This window comes from Rhinolophus sinicus, chromosome 3 (genome assembly GCF_057876585.1).
Source record: "Rhinolophus sinicus isolate RSI-liver-muscle chromosome 3, RSI-T2T, whole genome shotgun sequence".
Lineage (NCBI taxonomy): Eukaryota > Metazoa > Chordata > Mammalia > Chiroptera > Rhinolophidae > Rhinolophus > Rhinolophus sinicus.
The window spans coordinates 63,021,014-63,035,320 of record NC_142503.1 but is presented as its reverse complement, the minus strand read 5'-3'; the positions used below and the strand labels follow the sequence as shown (position 1 = coordinate 63,035,320).

The 14,307-nt window shown below is 36.0% G+C and overlaps 1 protein-coding gene across 25 annotated transcripts in view; it reads left to right on the top strand.

The window, feature by feature from the left end:
- MCTP1 (multiple C2 and transmembrane domain containing 1) overlaps nt 1-14,307 on the top strand; it is a 491,550-nt gene that overhangs the window by 318,877 nt on the left and 158,366 nt on the right. For all 25 annotated transcript variants that reach the window (XM_074328730.2, XM_074328727.2, XM_074328722.2 and 22 more), the window contains 3 exons: nt 11,565-11,667; nt 13,464-13,566; nt 13,904-14,005. In XM_074328730.2, coding sequence (XP_074184831.2) covers nt 11,565-11,667; nt 13,464-13,566; nt 13,904-14,005 — 308 coding nt within the window. The remainder of the gene's footprint in view (nt 1-11,564; nt 11,668-13,463; nt 13,567-13,903; nt 14,006-14,307) is intronic.

Below are 14,307 nucleotides of genomic sequence, written 5' to 3'. Positions count from 1 at the left end.
ACTGGTGGTCCTGCTATCAATGGGAAATGAGGGGAAAAGAAATACTATAAAGTAATTAATTGAGTTCTGCGGAACTAAGATTACAAAACGATCCTTTGAGTAAAGCAATAGAGAATTGCTGATTTGGCTTGGAGGGCTAGCTCTAGGATTTCACTCAGTGCTTGAAGAAATGCTTTCAAATGCTAGAAACAGTCTTTAAACTATGACTTCTGTTTTGTTACATTATGATATACTTGTGTAAATAAGCAATGCATCTCCTAGAATGATGGATTTGGGAAATGCTGCAGAGAGGATCTGAGAAAAAAATCTTACTATAGGAATATTCGGTTTATATAATAATATATTTAGATGCATAAATGACTAAACAGTCAAGCCCAGAGAGTGATTCTATTAAAGGATTGATGTCAATGGGGCTGCCAAGTGGAGGAATACAGAGACCTGTCCTTGGTCTAACCTGTTCAGCCTATTTACTAATGACTTGAAGAGATAATTGACTGCCTCCTTATCAGACTTTCAGACTTGCTGGGAGAAAGAGTTAAGTCATTTGGTATGAGACCAATCTATATGTATATAAAATATATATGTATATTGTGTGCCTGTATATAAAATACATATGTATGTAGTATGTCTCTCTCTCTCTCTCTCTCTCTCTCTCTCCATATATATATATATATATATATAAATTGTATAATAGGCTTAGTTCTGACTGAAATAAATAGGCTTAGTTCAACAAAGAGAACATTAAAAAATATAAATCAAAGCCTTACCTTGGTACAAAACTGTGATGTCTTGCTTTAACAGTAGGAAACAGAGAAAAGATTTTAGGGTTTGAATTGAGTTTCAATTCCATGATAATGAATTACACATACATCAATTTTGTACATTGAATAGGGAAATGTTGAGAATGATACTCTCTTCAGGACTCATCATGGATATGCATTCAGTTTTGGAAGCTATTCTTTACAGAAAGACAAACTATTAGGTTGGTGCAAAAGTAACTGCAGTTTTTGCAATTGTTTTTAACCTTTTAAACTGCAGTTACTTTTGCACCAACCTAATAACATTGGGAAACTAACCAGAATATGTTTGTGATTGGGCTATCTGGTGTTTAAAATCAAGTCAACTGAGAATAGCTCAAAGAAAATAGTAATAATAATAAGAAAAACAACAACTAATATTTATTGAGCCCTTATCATATGTCAGACACTACCCAAGCTTGGTTAAAGGATTATCACAATGAATCTCACAACAATCTAATTAGGTACTGTTGCTATTCCCACTTACAAATTAGGAAACTGAGGTGTGGAGAGGTTAAGTAGCCTGTTCACATTAGCATGTTGGGAAGACGCTGTGACAACTGCTTACCCTACTCCTGCTTGCAATCTGCAGCAGCAAAATGAACTCCACATGCTCTCAGTTAACTGAGTTCTAATGTCAGATCTTAGGCAAGGATATCTGATTGGTGCAACCGAAATTACATCTGCAACCCCAGTTGCTAGAAAGTGTAGAAATGTCCCTCTGACCTTTGTGGCCTCTCTAGTTCAGGGAGAGATGCTAGAAGGTAGTAAGACTAGGTGCTCAGCGAGCCAGCCACACTATCTAGTCCAGGGGGCCGGGTAACGAACAGTAACGTGATAACTCTCTAAGTGACAGGTGCTGTGCCCTCACTTTATATCCATTGATTCATATAAACTTAAAAATTATAATGAGCAAATCATAGAATCAATACAAACTACAGAGACATAGTTTTGTGCACAATGTAAAGAAACATTTCTCAAAAGACATAATTGCCAACAAATAGATCAGAATATTCCTGTTGAGGTAGTGAGTTCCCCATCACTGGAACTGTTTAAGTAGAGCCTGTATGACCACTTGGTTTCAGAGAGATTCAAGCCCTAGATGAGCTTTTGAACTTGGCCTCTAAGGGCTTCTCCCCCAGCATCAGAATCTGAGCTCCTGCAGTAGGTGCCAAGATGAATAACAGACTCCGGAATGAGTAGGTATTTTGTCGAAGAGAAATAAAAAGACAAAGATATCATTCTGAAGACAAAGACTTGACAGATGGCAATTTTCCATTTTATTACCTAGAAATATAAAAAGGTTTAATCACTTAATACAGTACGTACTTAATTTTTTAAGTTTAAAGAATTTCATTCTACTGCAAAAGATCTCTTCAGCTAATTAATTTACTTACAGGGAAGATTATCTGAAACACATTCTAACTGACTGTATATTTACTGTAGGCCCTAATGTATCTACGAGAGCTTACAAAAACAAAGGAACTTTTATTTTTATACTCATTTTAGACCGAACAACTTTTATGTTCCTAATCTTGTAACAAGTCACTTGTATATAGTTTCTATTAAATAGTAATTGAAAATAATATATTTAAACATTTTTGCCATAATTTATTTAGACCCTTAAAAGCATAGACAAAATTTCTTCATAGCCCCTCCTCAATTTTATAAATCCTGTAGTCTCCCTTTTCTTTCTTTTCCAGTTTCTTACCTGTCTCATTTTATTTTCCATACTTCTGTCATAAATTTCACGCCTCCCAGCATATACCAAGATGGTCCAATACTAGGGCTCAAGAATGCTTGTAATTATACATAATAGTTTAAATATTCTTTTGCATCTAGTTCTAGATCCCAGAAGAAATAAACTCATACCCTGTTTCCCCGAAAATAAGACCCAGCTGGACAATCAGCTCTAATGCATCTTTTGAAGCAAAAATTAATATAAGACCTGGTCTTATATTATGTTAGATAAGACCCAGTCTTATTTGCTCCAAAAGATGCATTAGAACTGATTATCCGGCTAGGTCTTATTATCAGGGAAACATGGTATTTGCATTAATTTTTATTTCCATTGCTCTTTGTCATGGTACGCGAAGTGTGTCCCAGGAATCTCTGGGGATCCCCAAGACCCTTTCAAGGTTCTAAGAAGTCACTTTCATAATAATACTAACATGTTCTTCGTTTTTTTTCACTCTCATTCTCTCATGAGTATACAGTGGAATTTTTCAAAGGCTACATAATATGTGATCACTCTGATGTTAGCATGTCATGAATTTATTATTGTTATTTTTGAATGAATAATTGATAATTTTACATGTTCTCATTTTTAATTTCTAAAATGGTAAATATTGATAACTATAATCTATATAAACAAAAGCCTTTTGAGATCCTCAATAACTTTTAAGAGTCCCTAAGACCCAAATGATTAAGAACTGAACTGTTGCTGTAAGGCATTGATTCTCAGCTGGGGAAGGGCAGTATTGCCCCATTGGGCATTTTAGAGATTTGTGGGGAAATTTAATTGCTACCATGACTGCGGAGCCCTACTGCTTTTGATGGCAGAGGGTTGGGGATGGCAGAGACATGGGTGATGCTAAATGTCCTACAAAGCTTTAGACAGTCTTAAATAGTGAAGACTGTCCCGTTTCCTACATAACTAAATGTAGACATTGATTATAGGTTTAAATTCCGTTTCATGTTTATCTGTGCCTAGATCGTGTACTTACTCAAGCCTTGCAAATGCTGCCATTTTACACACCAACCACCAAAGACCTTAGGATTGCCTCCAAGCCACTTCATGATCGTGTTCCCCATTCCAACTCTGACATGTTCGCCTCTTCTTCCCATTGCTGTCTGTGCCTCACCAGGCTTTGACCTGGCCCTTCCTTCTGCCTGAAACGCTTTTCTCTGGATAACCACTTGACTGCTCCTTCACTTCCTTCAGTTCTTTGCTCAGACCTCAACAACCCTAATTAAATTTATAAACTGTGCTCCTCGCCCACTCTCTTCAAACTCCTATCCTATTCTATTTTGTTCTGTTTTCCATTAACATGTATCACTCTCTAATATACAATATAATCTACTTATTATTTCTGTCTAATATTTATTCTCTTTCTCTTCCTTCCCCACTGCAAGTAAACTCGAAAAAACCAGAGACCTTTCATTTTTGTTCATATGGCTTGGCACATAGTAGACACTCAATAAATATTTGTTAAATAAATCAACATCTGGTTTTATTATGAACATCTTTTTACTTAGTCCTCCTTTATAACATTAAGACATTATATTAAAATTTGAAATCATGTGGGTCAGTTTTATTTTATTTCATACTAAGGAGGGCATTACAAAATCTTCAGTATGAAAAAAAGATGTATTAGATCTAGTGGGCCAAGAGACACAACTCTAGCAGGTCAATTTTCCTATCACGATGAAACCTGCTTTGTGACTTGGTGAGAAAAGAGAAGCCCTATTATTATTATTTAGTCTCTGAATCAGATCCAGTGGGAACCCAGTGAAGACTGTCAGTTAATTGTAATTCTACCAATCAGACATTTAAAATATGTTTAGGTCAGACAGCAAAAAAGGTTAAGTTCAAAGCCCCCACTCCAGTGATAAGGGGAGGATTGGAAGATATCTCCAACATACGTTGCCTTTTGTTCTGGTGGACCCTATGGAATTCCCTCAACTGTAACATTGTTATATGTTATGATTGAAATTCCAGTTTGTAGAAAGGACAGATGGCAACCTTTATTATAATCAAAGGGGAAAAAAGAAGATGAAAGTATAGCCATTTCAAACTGTGGCAACTGAGGAAATTAAACCAGAGAGCTTAATTTGTGCAAGGTAGGCCCAAAATAAAAGGCCCCCATGGGTATGAATTGCTTTCTATGCTACTCAAAGCCTTCTGTGTTTACAGAGACATGGCAACAAAGAGGTGGTCACTGGGTTCTCCCCCCACACCACACACACACGTTTTTATAACACATCACATCCAGCAGACTGTGCTACTTGTCAGCAGCAAAATGACCCTGGACAAAGCCCACCACTGATGGATCAGGATTAACTTTCTATTCTGGGAGTAAGAATATCATTCAGTATCTTTTGAGTGACTTTAATGCTCAAACCAGCATTTTGCACAAACTGAAGTCGTTCACTTGCCCACAAAACAGGTAGCAAGCAAGCAGGGGTGGTGCAGACTTTCCCACAGTTCTTTATAAATATGTCAGTACTGTGACCTCAAAGATCAAGGGCTAAAGAGTGAGAGAGAATTAGCCAGTCCACGACCACATTTAATCCTCAGTGCCGTTTTGAAGATTGCCAGAAAAGATGCCCCTCGGAGACAATTCTGACAATTGTTTTTGTTGTTGTAGGAATGATTTTCCACCATAAGAAGAACTGAGGTGATGGAGTATAGGCTTCAAAATCTGTTACAGATTTTATAAGTTAGAGTAAAAGGTTCTCTTTCTAATTTTAATTCCCTTGAGAGGTGTGTTTTTTTTTCCCTATGAAAATCTATAGGGAAAAATATAGTCCATAGTATTGAACTAGATTATGTATAAACTCATCAGTCATCACATAGTATTTTTAAGTATTTTATAGTAGTTATGTAACATGTCTAGATGTTTGCATTATAGAGACCCTATTAAAAGGATGCACAAGTAAATTTAAGCGAAATATCCCTGATCATAAATTGTTAGTCTTCTTTTTATGTAATTGTCCTTCACGTCTAGAATTGCTGGTGATAGAGATGTGTAATCACCACAGATCACCCGGGTCATCTCCATTGGGGAAAAGTATGTGCTTCCTTCTCCCCTTCCTGTTGGAGAATGAGAGCATGATGTGCTTCCTCCCCATTGCTCTTATTAAGCCTCTCACTTACCTTTATTACGGTGCTTACCACCCTGCATTATAATTGTGTATTTACATGTCTGTCATGCCCACTAAATTGTGAGTGCCTTGAGAGCTGGTCTATGTCTTAATCATCCTTATAATTCTGAGTTGAGAAAAGCAGACACTCCATAAGTAATTAATGCTTCAAAAGGTATTCCAATTTCTTTCTAGAATATTGTCAACATGGAAAATTACCATGTTCTCAAGGAAGGCTGAGCTTCTCTTCCAGCTGTCTTGGTGCTTAATGTAATCAACCCCACTGTCCTCGTCCTCACCCAGCACTGCTGCTGCTGTTCCTATCTTGCACCCAAACCAAAATACACAGTTTCCTGCACTGCCAAGGAAAGGGAGAGGCACTTTTTGGCCAAAATGGAGGAGGTTAAGGAAGAGCCAGCTGGTACTCACAGGTCTGCTTTAGTCTTCTGACAGGAATGAGTACGTGGGAGACAAGAGATTCTGTAATCTGTGTTCCCATACATTTAAGCTCTTCAAATAGCCAAAAATGACCAGACACAAAATACACTTCAATTTGGGATGCTGCCTTTATTCCTTGCATTTCTAGCCGTACTAAACTGAATAAAAACATTACAGGGAACAGCACTGCATCACTCTCTAGAGCTTTGGGGAGTATCGTGCACTTTACAGACATCAACACTCCATCCTGTAGTCAACCTCACTCCTCAGATACTATCAGCAAGCAAAGCAGCATAGCACAGGGTATAACTGGAATGATAAAAGGATGAAAGGAAGGAATAATTAAGGAGATAATTAATGGTTAGGTCCATCACTGGTATTTCTGTGACTGGTTTCATTTGTTTAAGTGGCACATAATCAGGGCTGCAAAATTTAGGAACTGAAAAGCCAGTCATTTAAAGCATCATTTAGCAAACCAGATAAGCACATTAACTGTGTGTAGCCACGTCTCTAAAATAAACGATAGTGTGCTTTTTAGTAGTAAGTTTATAGAATTCAATATTGCATGTTTACTATTATGTTGGTTGAAACTGATGTTAATTTTTAATTGCCCTTGAATCATGCAGTGGCAGAAGGATACTTGCTAAATTAGCCAAAAATAACACAGTATGTAATGACCTGATTTGGCATCCATAATTGATACCTGTAAAATAACTTTTAGAAGTTAAATGTAAAATTGCCTGATCTTTCTTTACCTAAATAGTCTTGTCAGATTTCTGATATTCAGTCTGTGCATTTTGTTGAATGCTTCTTGACCTTGGGAAAAAGACAGGCTTGGCTAAGCTCAGTGAATTGTTTTATATCTCCAAATAATTCAAGCGTAATAGATTGTTCAATATTGACATCTTCAATTCCTGTTGGTTTTACCTTCAAAATACATCCAAATTGTAACCACTTTCTATCACCTGAGTATTGCAATAGCCTCCTAACTCTTCCTTTGCCCTCTCTCTACCCATTCTCCAAATAGCAATCATCAGATCATGTCCCGCATCACCTTAGATCCCTCCAAAAGCTTCCCCTCACACTCACAGTGAAGGCCACATCCTGCACCCTCCCCGTATTTCTCTATGTCATCTAACACGCTCCTTGCCACAATCCATTCCTCCAGTCACACGGGCTTCCTGGATATTCCTAAAAACATCAGACAGTCACTTCGCTGACCTTTCCATGATCTGTTCCTCCAGGTAACCCAAGGCTCACTCCCATGCCTCCTTCATTCCTTTGCCCAAATGTCACTTTGTCAAGAGACCTTTTCTGACAGCCCTTTTAAAACTCACACAGGTATACCAGCACTTCTCATCGCCCTTCCCATTTCTGTTTTTCTCCATAGAACTTACCACCTTCTAAAATGCTATAAAATGTGCTTATTCATTATCTATCTCCTTCCTCAATGCAAATTACATGAACTCAGGGTTGGATTTTTATTTGTTTTATGCACTTACGTCTCCTCAACACATAAAACACTGCCTGATATGTGGTAAGTAATACATATTTGTTGAATGAATGAATCTATAGTCAAAATGTTAACCAGTTCATCCTTTGTGTGGCCTTCTAACTACTGAAATATAACATACTTATTGGGAAATGTCTTGCCTAGTGGTTTGCATTTAAATACATGTCATTGAAGGGAGCATGGACCATAGAAATAGAGCAAGGGCTCTGAAGGTCAGATAGACCTGTGTTTGAATAGAGCTCCACTACTTACAACCTGTATAGCCTGGTGAGTTATATAATCTTCCAGCCTCAGTTTCCTCATCTGTACAATGGGGATAGTGAAAGTTCTTTTCTCATAAAATTTTAAGCAAAGGAACATAAAACATAATGTTGGGCTTATAATAAAAATTCAGTAAATGTTGCAATTATTGTAAGTATTATAATTGACCTTTATTTGCTAATATTTTTTGTAAAATATTTTACAAATGTTTACGCTTTTGACTAGGAGATTTAACTCAAGATGTGACTTGTTTCCTGATGTTTTTGTACTTTAAAGAACATTATGATCTTTTCTGCTTGAAAAGATGTTACTTAAAGCTATTATTTATTGATGCCCTACTAGTGTGCCAGACATTGTGTTAGTTATATTCTAATTGTTATCTCTGTAAGAGGCTGTTATGGTCACTGTTTTTTTGCATAAAGGAACAGGCTCAGAATCATGGAGTAAGTGTTCAATCCCAGCTTGCTCAGCCTCCAAAGTTTAGGCCTTTTCCTGGAGACCACGGGCCTCTCACTTTGAACTTCAGTGCCTTGCTCAGCGCTCTTGGAAGTACACGGAGTATTTGAGGATTCTAAAAGTGTAGCTCAAGTGAGGGTCTTAAAAAGGTCTTGAGATTGGAGATGAGGCTGAAAGACTATAGCTCATGCCATACCATGTGGATTTTAACCTAGAGGCTCTGGGAAGACATCAAAGGTGTTAAACTTGAGAGTAAAGGCTTTCAGAGAAGTGTAAAATGACAGAATTTTCAAGGGTTGGTTCATGTCACTGAGCACAGTTCAGTCTTTCATATAACTGTAAGCACATTAAGAATAATGGATTTTTTAGATTGGGAAAAATCAGTATAAATGAAAGCCATGTTAAATAGGAGTTTGGTCTTAGGCAAAGGCTCTTCAAAAATAAAAAAATGGAAGTAACATTACACTCCTCCTAGTGTCTAATAACATGGTCTCTTAAAAATTGTATTGCATATCCATTTCAAAGTATAAGATAAGTGCAGATAGGACAATATTTTTGACAATGATCGTGTGCCACTGGAATTTAGAATAGTAAAATGACTGAGAAGTGGCTTCAGAAGGTGCTCACACTGTTATTTTGGTCTCTGGTGCTTTAACACCTTTATTTCAATAGAAAAGAGTGACTGAGAAAGTAAGTAATGTGATGATGGATGGCTGATACTGGCTTTCCCTAGGAATGGTGTTGAGAAATAATCAACTAAGAAAATGTGAATAGCCATGGTCTCATGGGCATGAGGTTTGGTAAATGTATTAATTTCTTAACAAGATAGGGAAAGTGTTAAACATTAAGAGCAGAATTTGTTTCTTTAATATCTTTCAGCCAATCACTGACTCCAGATCTTTTTTTTTTTTCTTTTGTCAGCAAATGAAGATATAGTGACAAAGAAGGTGGTGATTTAAGAGACTTTCCATGGGGTTGGTTAAAAGTATTGGAAACTTCTTACACAAGTGAATATAATGCCTGTGAAAAAAATCAAGTAAAGCTTTTTATCCTCTGCTGTTAGAAGTTTGAAGTACAGTTTTTCTCCCATAGATATTGGTCTCTGGAGTAGGTTCTTGTGTTTTGCTATTGGAGAGGTGGTGCAATTTTGACTGAATCTGTTACACATTGTTGGTTACTTGATGGCCAGTAAAGCCAAGTCAGTTGAAATAGAGTAGTGATTGAAGTAAAGCAAGTGAAAATGGGAAAACAGAAATACCGAAAAGTGTTGTATTTATATAGTCGTTTCTTTACTAAGTTAAGATTAACATGAGTGTACGTGTACAGATGTATGAGGGAAATTAAAAGGAGGTGCAAGGAAGAGGGACAGTTACAATGGTCTTTTAAGTAAATATTTCCAAAGCTAATCATTTAAAGTTCTGTCTAAAGTGAAAGTGAAGTAGTTATTCTTTTGACTTGGAATTCTATCACTATAAATACGGCTTTCCTTTCCTCTCTCATCATTACAACAGATATATTTTATCTCTCCAACACCTTTTATAAACGAGTCGAGGTTGTAGTTTATGTCCTCTGTTCTTTTGTTCATACCATACAGTACCCAGCACAACAGTAGGTAGAATAAAGATAATTAATACGAGCATTAAGAATAAGTAAAGTTTTGAAAACTGAGTCAACTTTTTATGCTCATGCCTGAATTCTGTGGAAGAAAATAAAGTTGTTGATGCGGTAAATAAAACATGTTATGATGTGTTTTAGTGAACAAAATATTTTCTTTTCAATATTTTCTTCCATGGTGTGTGTGAGATGTAAGTGAGGATGGGAGCAGGTAGGGCAATAAGAATGAAGGTGGGGGGAAAAACGATAACACAGATCCTAAACCACAGGTAAATTTTTCACCAGACCTCAAAGGTGTACTTTTCTCTATTCTTTTTGGGAAAATTATTCCCGAGATCAAAGAGTGAGAAGACTACTATAATGTTAAATTATGTAATTATCCTGGAGTATATGAGGCCACTGAACTAATACACACATATCTCCTTTTAAAAATAAAATTAACAAAAAGGTGAGTCAAAATTTGTATAGCACATTTTAGGAATTAAAATGTGGAAAGTAAATATACTGCTATGTGGGAATACATAGCTTATCTGTCACTGATAGCTAATGAATTCTTTCCTATTAAAATTTAATTGAAAATCTTCAATGATATTTAAGCTTTCACAGAAGTGTAAACTACTGTGACTACAATTCACAATGCATTTAAAACAATTATTCTTTATCATTAAAGTTAATAATATGCACATTAACCTCTTATGTAGTCTAAATCAATATTGTAGCTTAAAAGATATGACCTCTGGACAGCTTTGTCTAAATATTGATTTCATTGTCATTTGTATAAGGTATCAAACAAATCGCATGCTGCACTAATATCACTAATGCTGCCCCTGTAGAGCCTCTGACTTTACGGGTTCTTATAACATAGGACATGTCATTCCAAATATCGAGGACATCACAAAATATAATTGCTGAATGGACAAGATTTGACTATGGCAAAACAGAGTTGCTGTAAACAGATGATAACTTCCAAAGCCTTTGCTTTCAATGGACAATAAAAAAAACTGCTCTTTAACATGCAGATTGGTTGTTGAGGTTGTTTCAAATGGCAGGATTTTTTCTGCCTCCGAGGGTCTAATTTACCTTTTCGTGATGCCTTAGATATTTCAGAAGAGACTCTTAAGTCAGATTAAAATGTGGTAATTCTGCAATATAGCAGTTTTTCCAAAATCACCTTGCTTAGAAATTTCTTTTATGAGTTACTAGTGAGTCAGATGAGTTGGAAAATATATGCATTTAAAAGTAAAGAGGCTGAACCTTTCAAATGGTCGTTATTGAATTAATTAAAAACTGATTTAGGGATGGACATGCATCACGTGCCCCTCATAATTGCCAGTTATATTATTATTTTTGTAAAAAAAAAAATTTGCCAATTGACATACCAACTATATAATTTGCTTTCTTTTACTTTTCTGTGGTGCTGAATTTCAATGAATCACAATGATTGTTAACATCATCCAGTTACAGCTAACTCTATTTTGATGTTGTTTTTCTAAAATTTTGAGACTGTGTTTCACTTTTTTTCTGTAAAGCATTTTAGGAAAGAGATATGCTCATGATCATGATACTCTGAGCTGTGGGTGCAGTTTATACTAAAAATGTTCCCCCCAAATCTCTTATAGGTAAAAGTGACCCATTTTGTGTAGTTGAGCTGAACAATGATAGGCTGCTCACACATACCGTCTACAAAAACCTGAATCCTGAGTGGAACAAAGTCTTCACATTGTAAGTGATAATTCCCTTGAGCTCATTTCAAAATGTTGCTGAATGATATTAATTTTGAGATTGTGTGTGGTTGTTTATTCTTAACTGATTAACAACTCCATGCTTCTGGGCTGCCTTTGCTAGCAACAATAAATATCATAATTGCATTACCTTCCTGATAATGAAACCTGGGGAAAGGGTACACCATTTTTCTTTGTTTTCACAGATTTTTTTTTTAAAAAACAGTGCTTTCTATTTGATTTGACTAAGGATTTTGCTCCCATTAGCTGAAGTGCCATACTGCTTCTTCCTTTTATACTTTCTATTGAAATTCTCCCCAATTGCATTGACACCAAGGAAGACAAAGCTCTATTTGTTCCATTGCTCAAATCAGCAAACAATCTGGTCTCGAATTCGGCAGATGCTTTAGTTTTGGTTTGTTGCATTTTCGTACAATAAGAATATTAAGTATTGTCCTAGATACCAAAACAACCTATGAGTTAATTTTCCCTTTGTTTAAAAAAGTTTGTAAGCCATTTTGATCATGCACTGTAAAAGCTGCCGATGCTACGCTATAGTTATCTCCTAAATTCATTTCTTTTTTCTTTTTTTTTTTTTTAAACTGGGCTTTAGTAATGAACTCTGAACAAAGGAAAACTCCAAACAAAAGTGATTCTTAAAAGTTTCCTAACATAGTTTTTTTGGGGGTGTATGAAAAACTGCTAAATTCCTCATTAATTTCTTATAATGGCTCTGCTGAAGAGCCAGTAACTAATCAGATTTAATTATCTGACCAATTTATCTTTAAGGAATTCCACATTTTTATAAGAGATGAAAGCCTGGTCAGGAGACTTGCACTCCTAAGAAGGTTGTGGAGCGTGTTTTCCTCTGGAATGTATAATTGAAAGAATAGGTTTGATTTATTATCAAAGCCATTAATTGATTGTGCCCTGATAAAGCCTCTTCTCACATGTGATTGCAGTCTTTCAGTAATGAATATAGTCACTTTTTTGTCTTCTCTTAATTCATGTTTTCTTGGTAAACAGTTTGATCAAAGAATAAATCCTGTCAACAATTGGGGCTTTTTTTTTCCAGAAACAAAAATATGAAGAGCTTTCACAGTTGTTTATTACCATATGTTGTCTTTGGAACACAATGGAACACTACTTAATTTCTAAATCCAGGGTGGTACAGTAGCTATCAATGTTACATTTTCTCCATTCTGATTTCCGTGTTAATTAATTTTTACTATAAACCCAACAGAAATAAGTCAATGTTTTCATGGGAGCTGTAAACAAAAAGGAGATATCCTATTACATAAAAAAAATTATATTAAATATACTGTGATATCAAATCTAGTGATGTTTTCTGTGGGAGTAATGGAAGACAGGAATTGTGATAATTCCTGTTGTGCTAATGAGAACAAGGAAAAGTCTAAAATCTATCAGTGCCAATTATTGGTGTTTTGTTTTTGTTCTTTTATTTTTTTTTTTTAGTTTACAATAACTTATTCTGTTTTGGTACAGAATGGAATTACCCATACAGATAGAAAATTATATTTCATTAAAAAATTATAACTTGAAATTATGATGGTGTTCAAAGTTCCAGTTATAGAACCATCACTGTAGTCTACTAAGATGCATTGTGGGAAATTCTGTCAGATACCAAGCTACCTTGTATATGTGTATATGCAAATAGCTTACATAAAAACACATACACACAAAATCAGCTGGAGCTATCTAAATTTTCAAAAGTGTTTTTCTTCTTGTCCCCACTGATGAAGTCTTTTATTTTTCTTACATATATTTATTATGCAGCAACATTAAAGATATCCATTCAGTTCTTGAAGTGACAGTTTATGATGAAGATCGAGATCGAAGTGCTGACTTTCTGGGCAAAGTTGCTATACCATTGCTGTCTGTAAGTTTTATTCACCTGACACACTGCCCCGTGTTGCTTTTGCTCAAGAAAAAAAAAAAAAGAAAAAACCCTCAGCTCTATATCTGTCATTTCTCAACCAAGGTCTGTAATAAGAACACTAAAAATTTTAACATACTCAATTCACGGCCATGTTGAATCCCATGATAGTTAATTTTTCCTGACAGACTTGATCCTGGTAATGAACAGGTACTTGTCAGAATTGCCACAGTTGTTTTGGGTTCTCTGTCAGTTTCAGCAGCTGGGGGTCAAAGGTCACTGAGGGAGTGTATTCAGTGGAGACCGTGAGACAGACGGCTGTCATGTCCTTTTCCCGCAGATTCAAAATGGTGAACAGAAAGCCTACGTCTTGAAAAACAAGCAGCTGACAGGGCCAACAAAAGGGGTCATCTATCTTGAAATAGATGTGATTTTTAATGCTGTAAGTCTTAACTTTGGCTTTTTTGTACTGCTAAAGAGTTCAGTTTCATGAAAGCTTTTGTTCCTGATTTGTAGAGAATTTCTGTCATTCCTCATTTTCTCTAAACCTTGATGTATCCTGGAGAATATGCTTCTGCCACTGCCTGGCACACCCACACTTTCTGTTATAGTTGGCTGCTGCCGCTGCGGCTGTGCTCTGGCCACTGCCTGCCTGCGTAAGAAATGGAGGCGCATGCATGTGCAACTGTATACATTTATATTTTATGAGCACAGCAGCCAGGACTTTGAAACTTTAGAAATTAT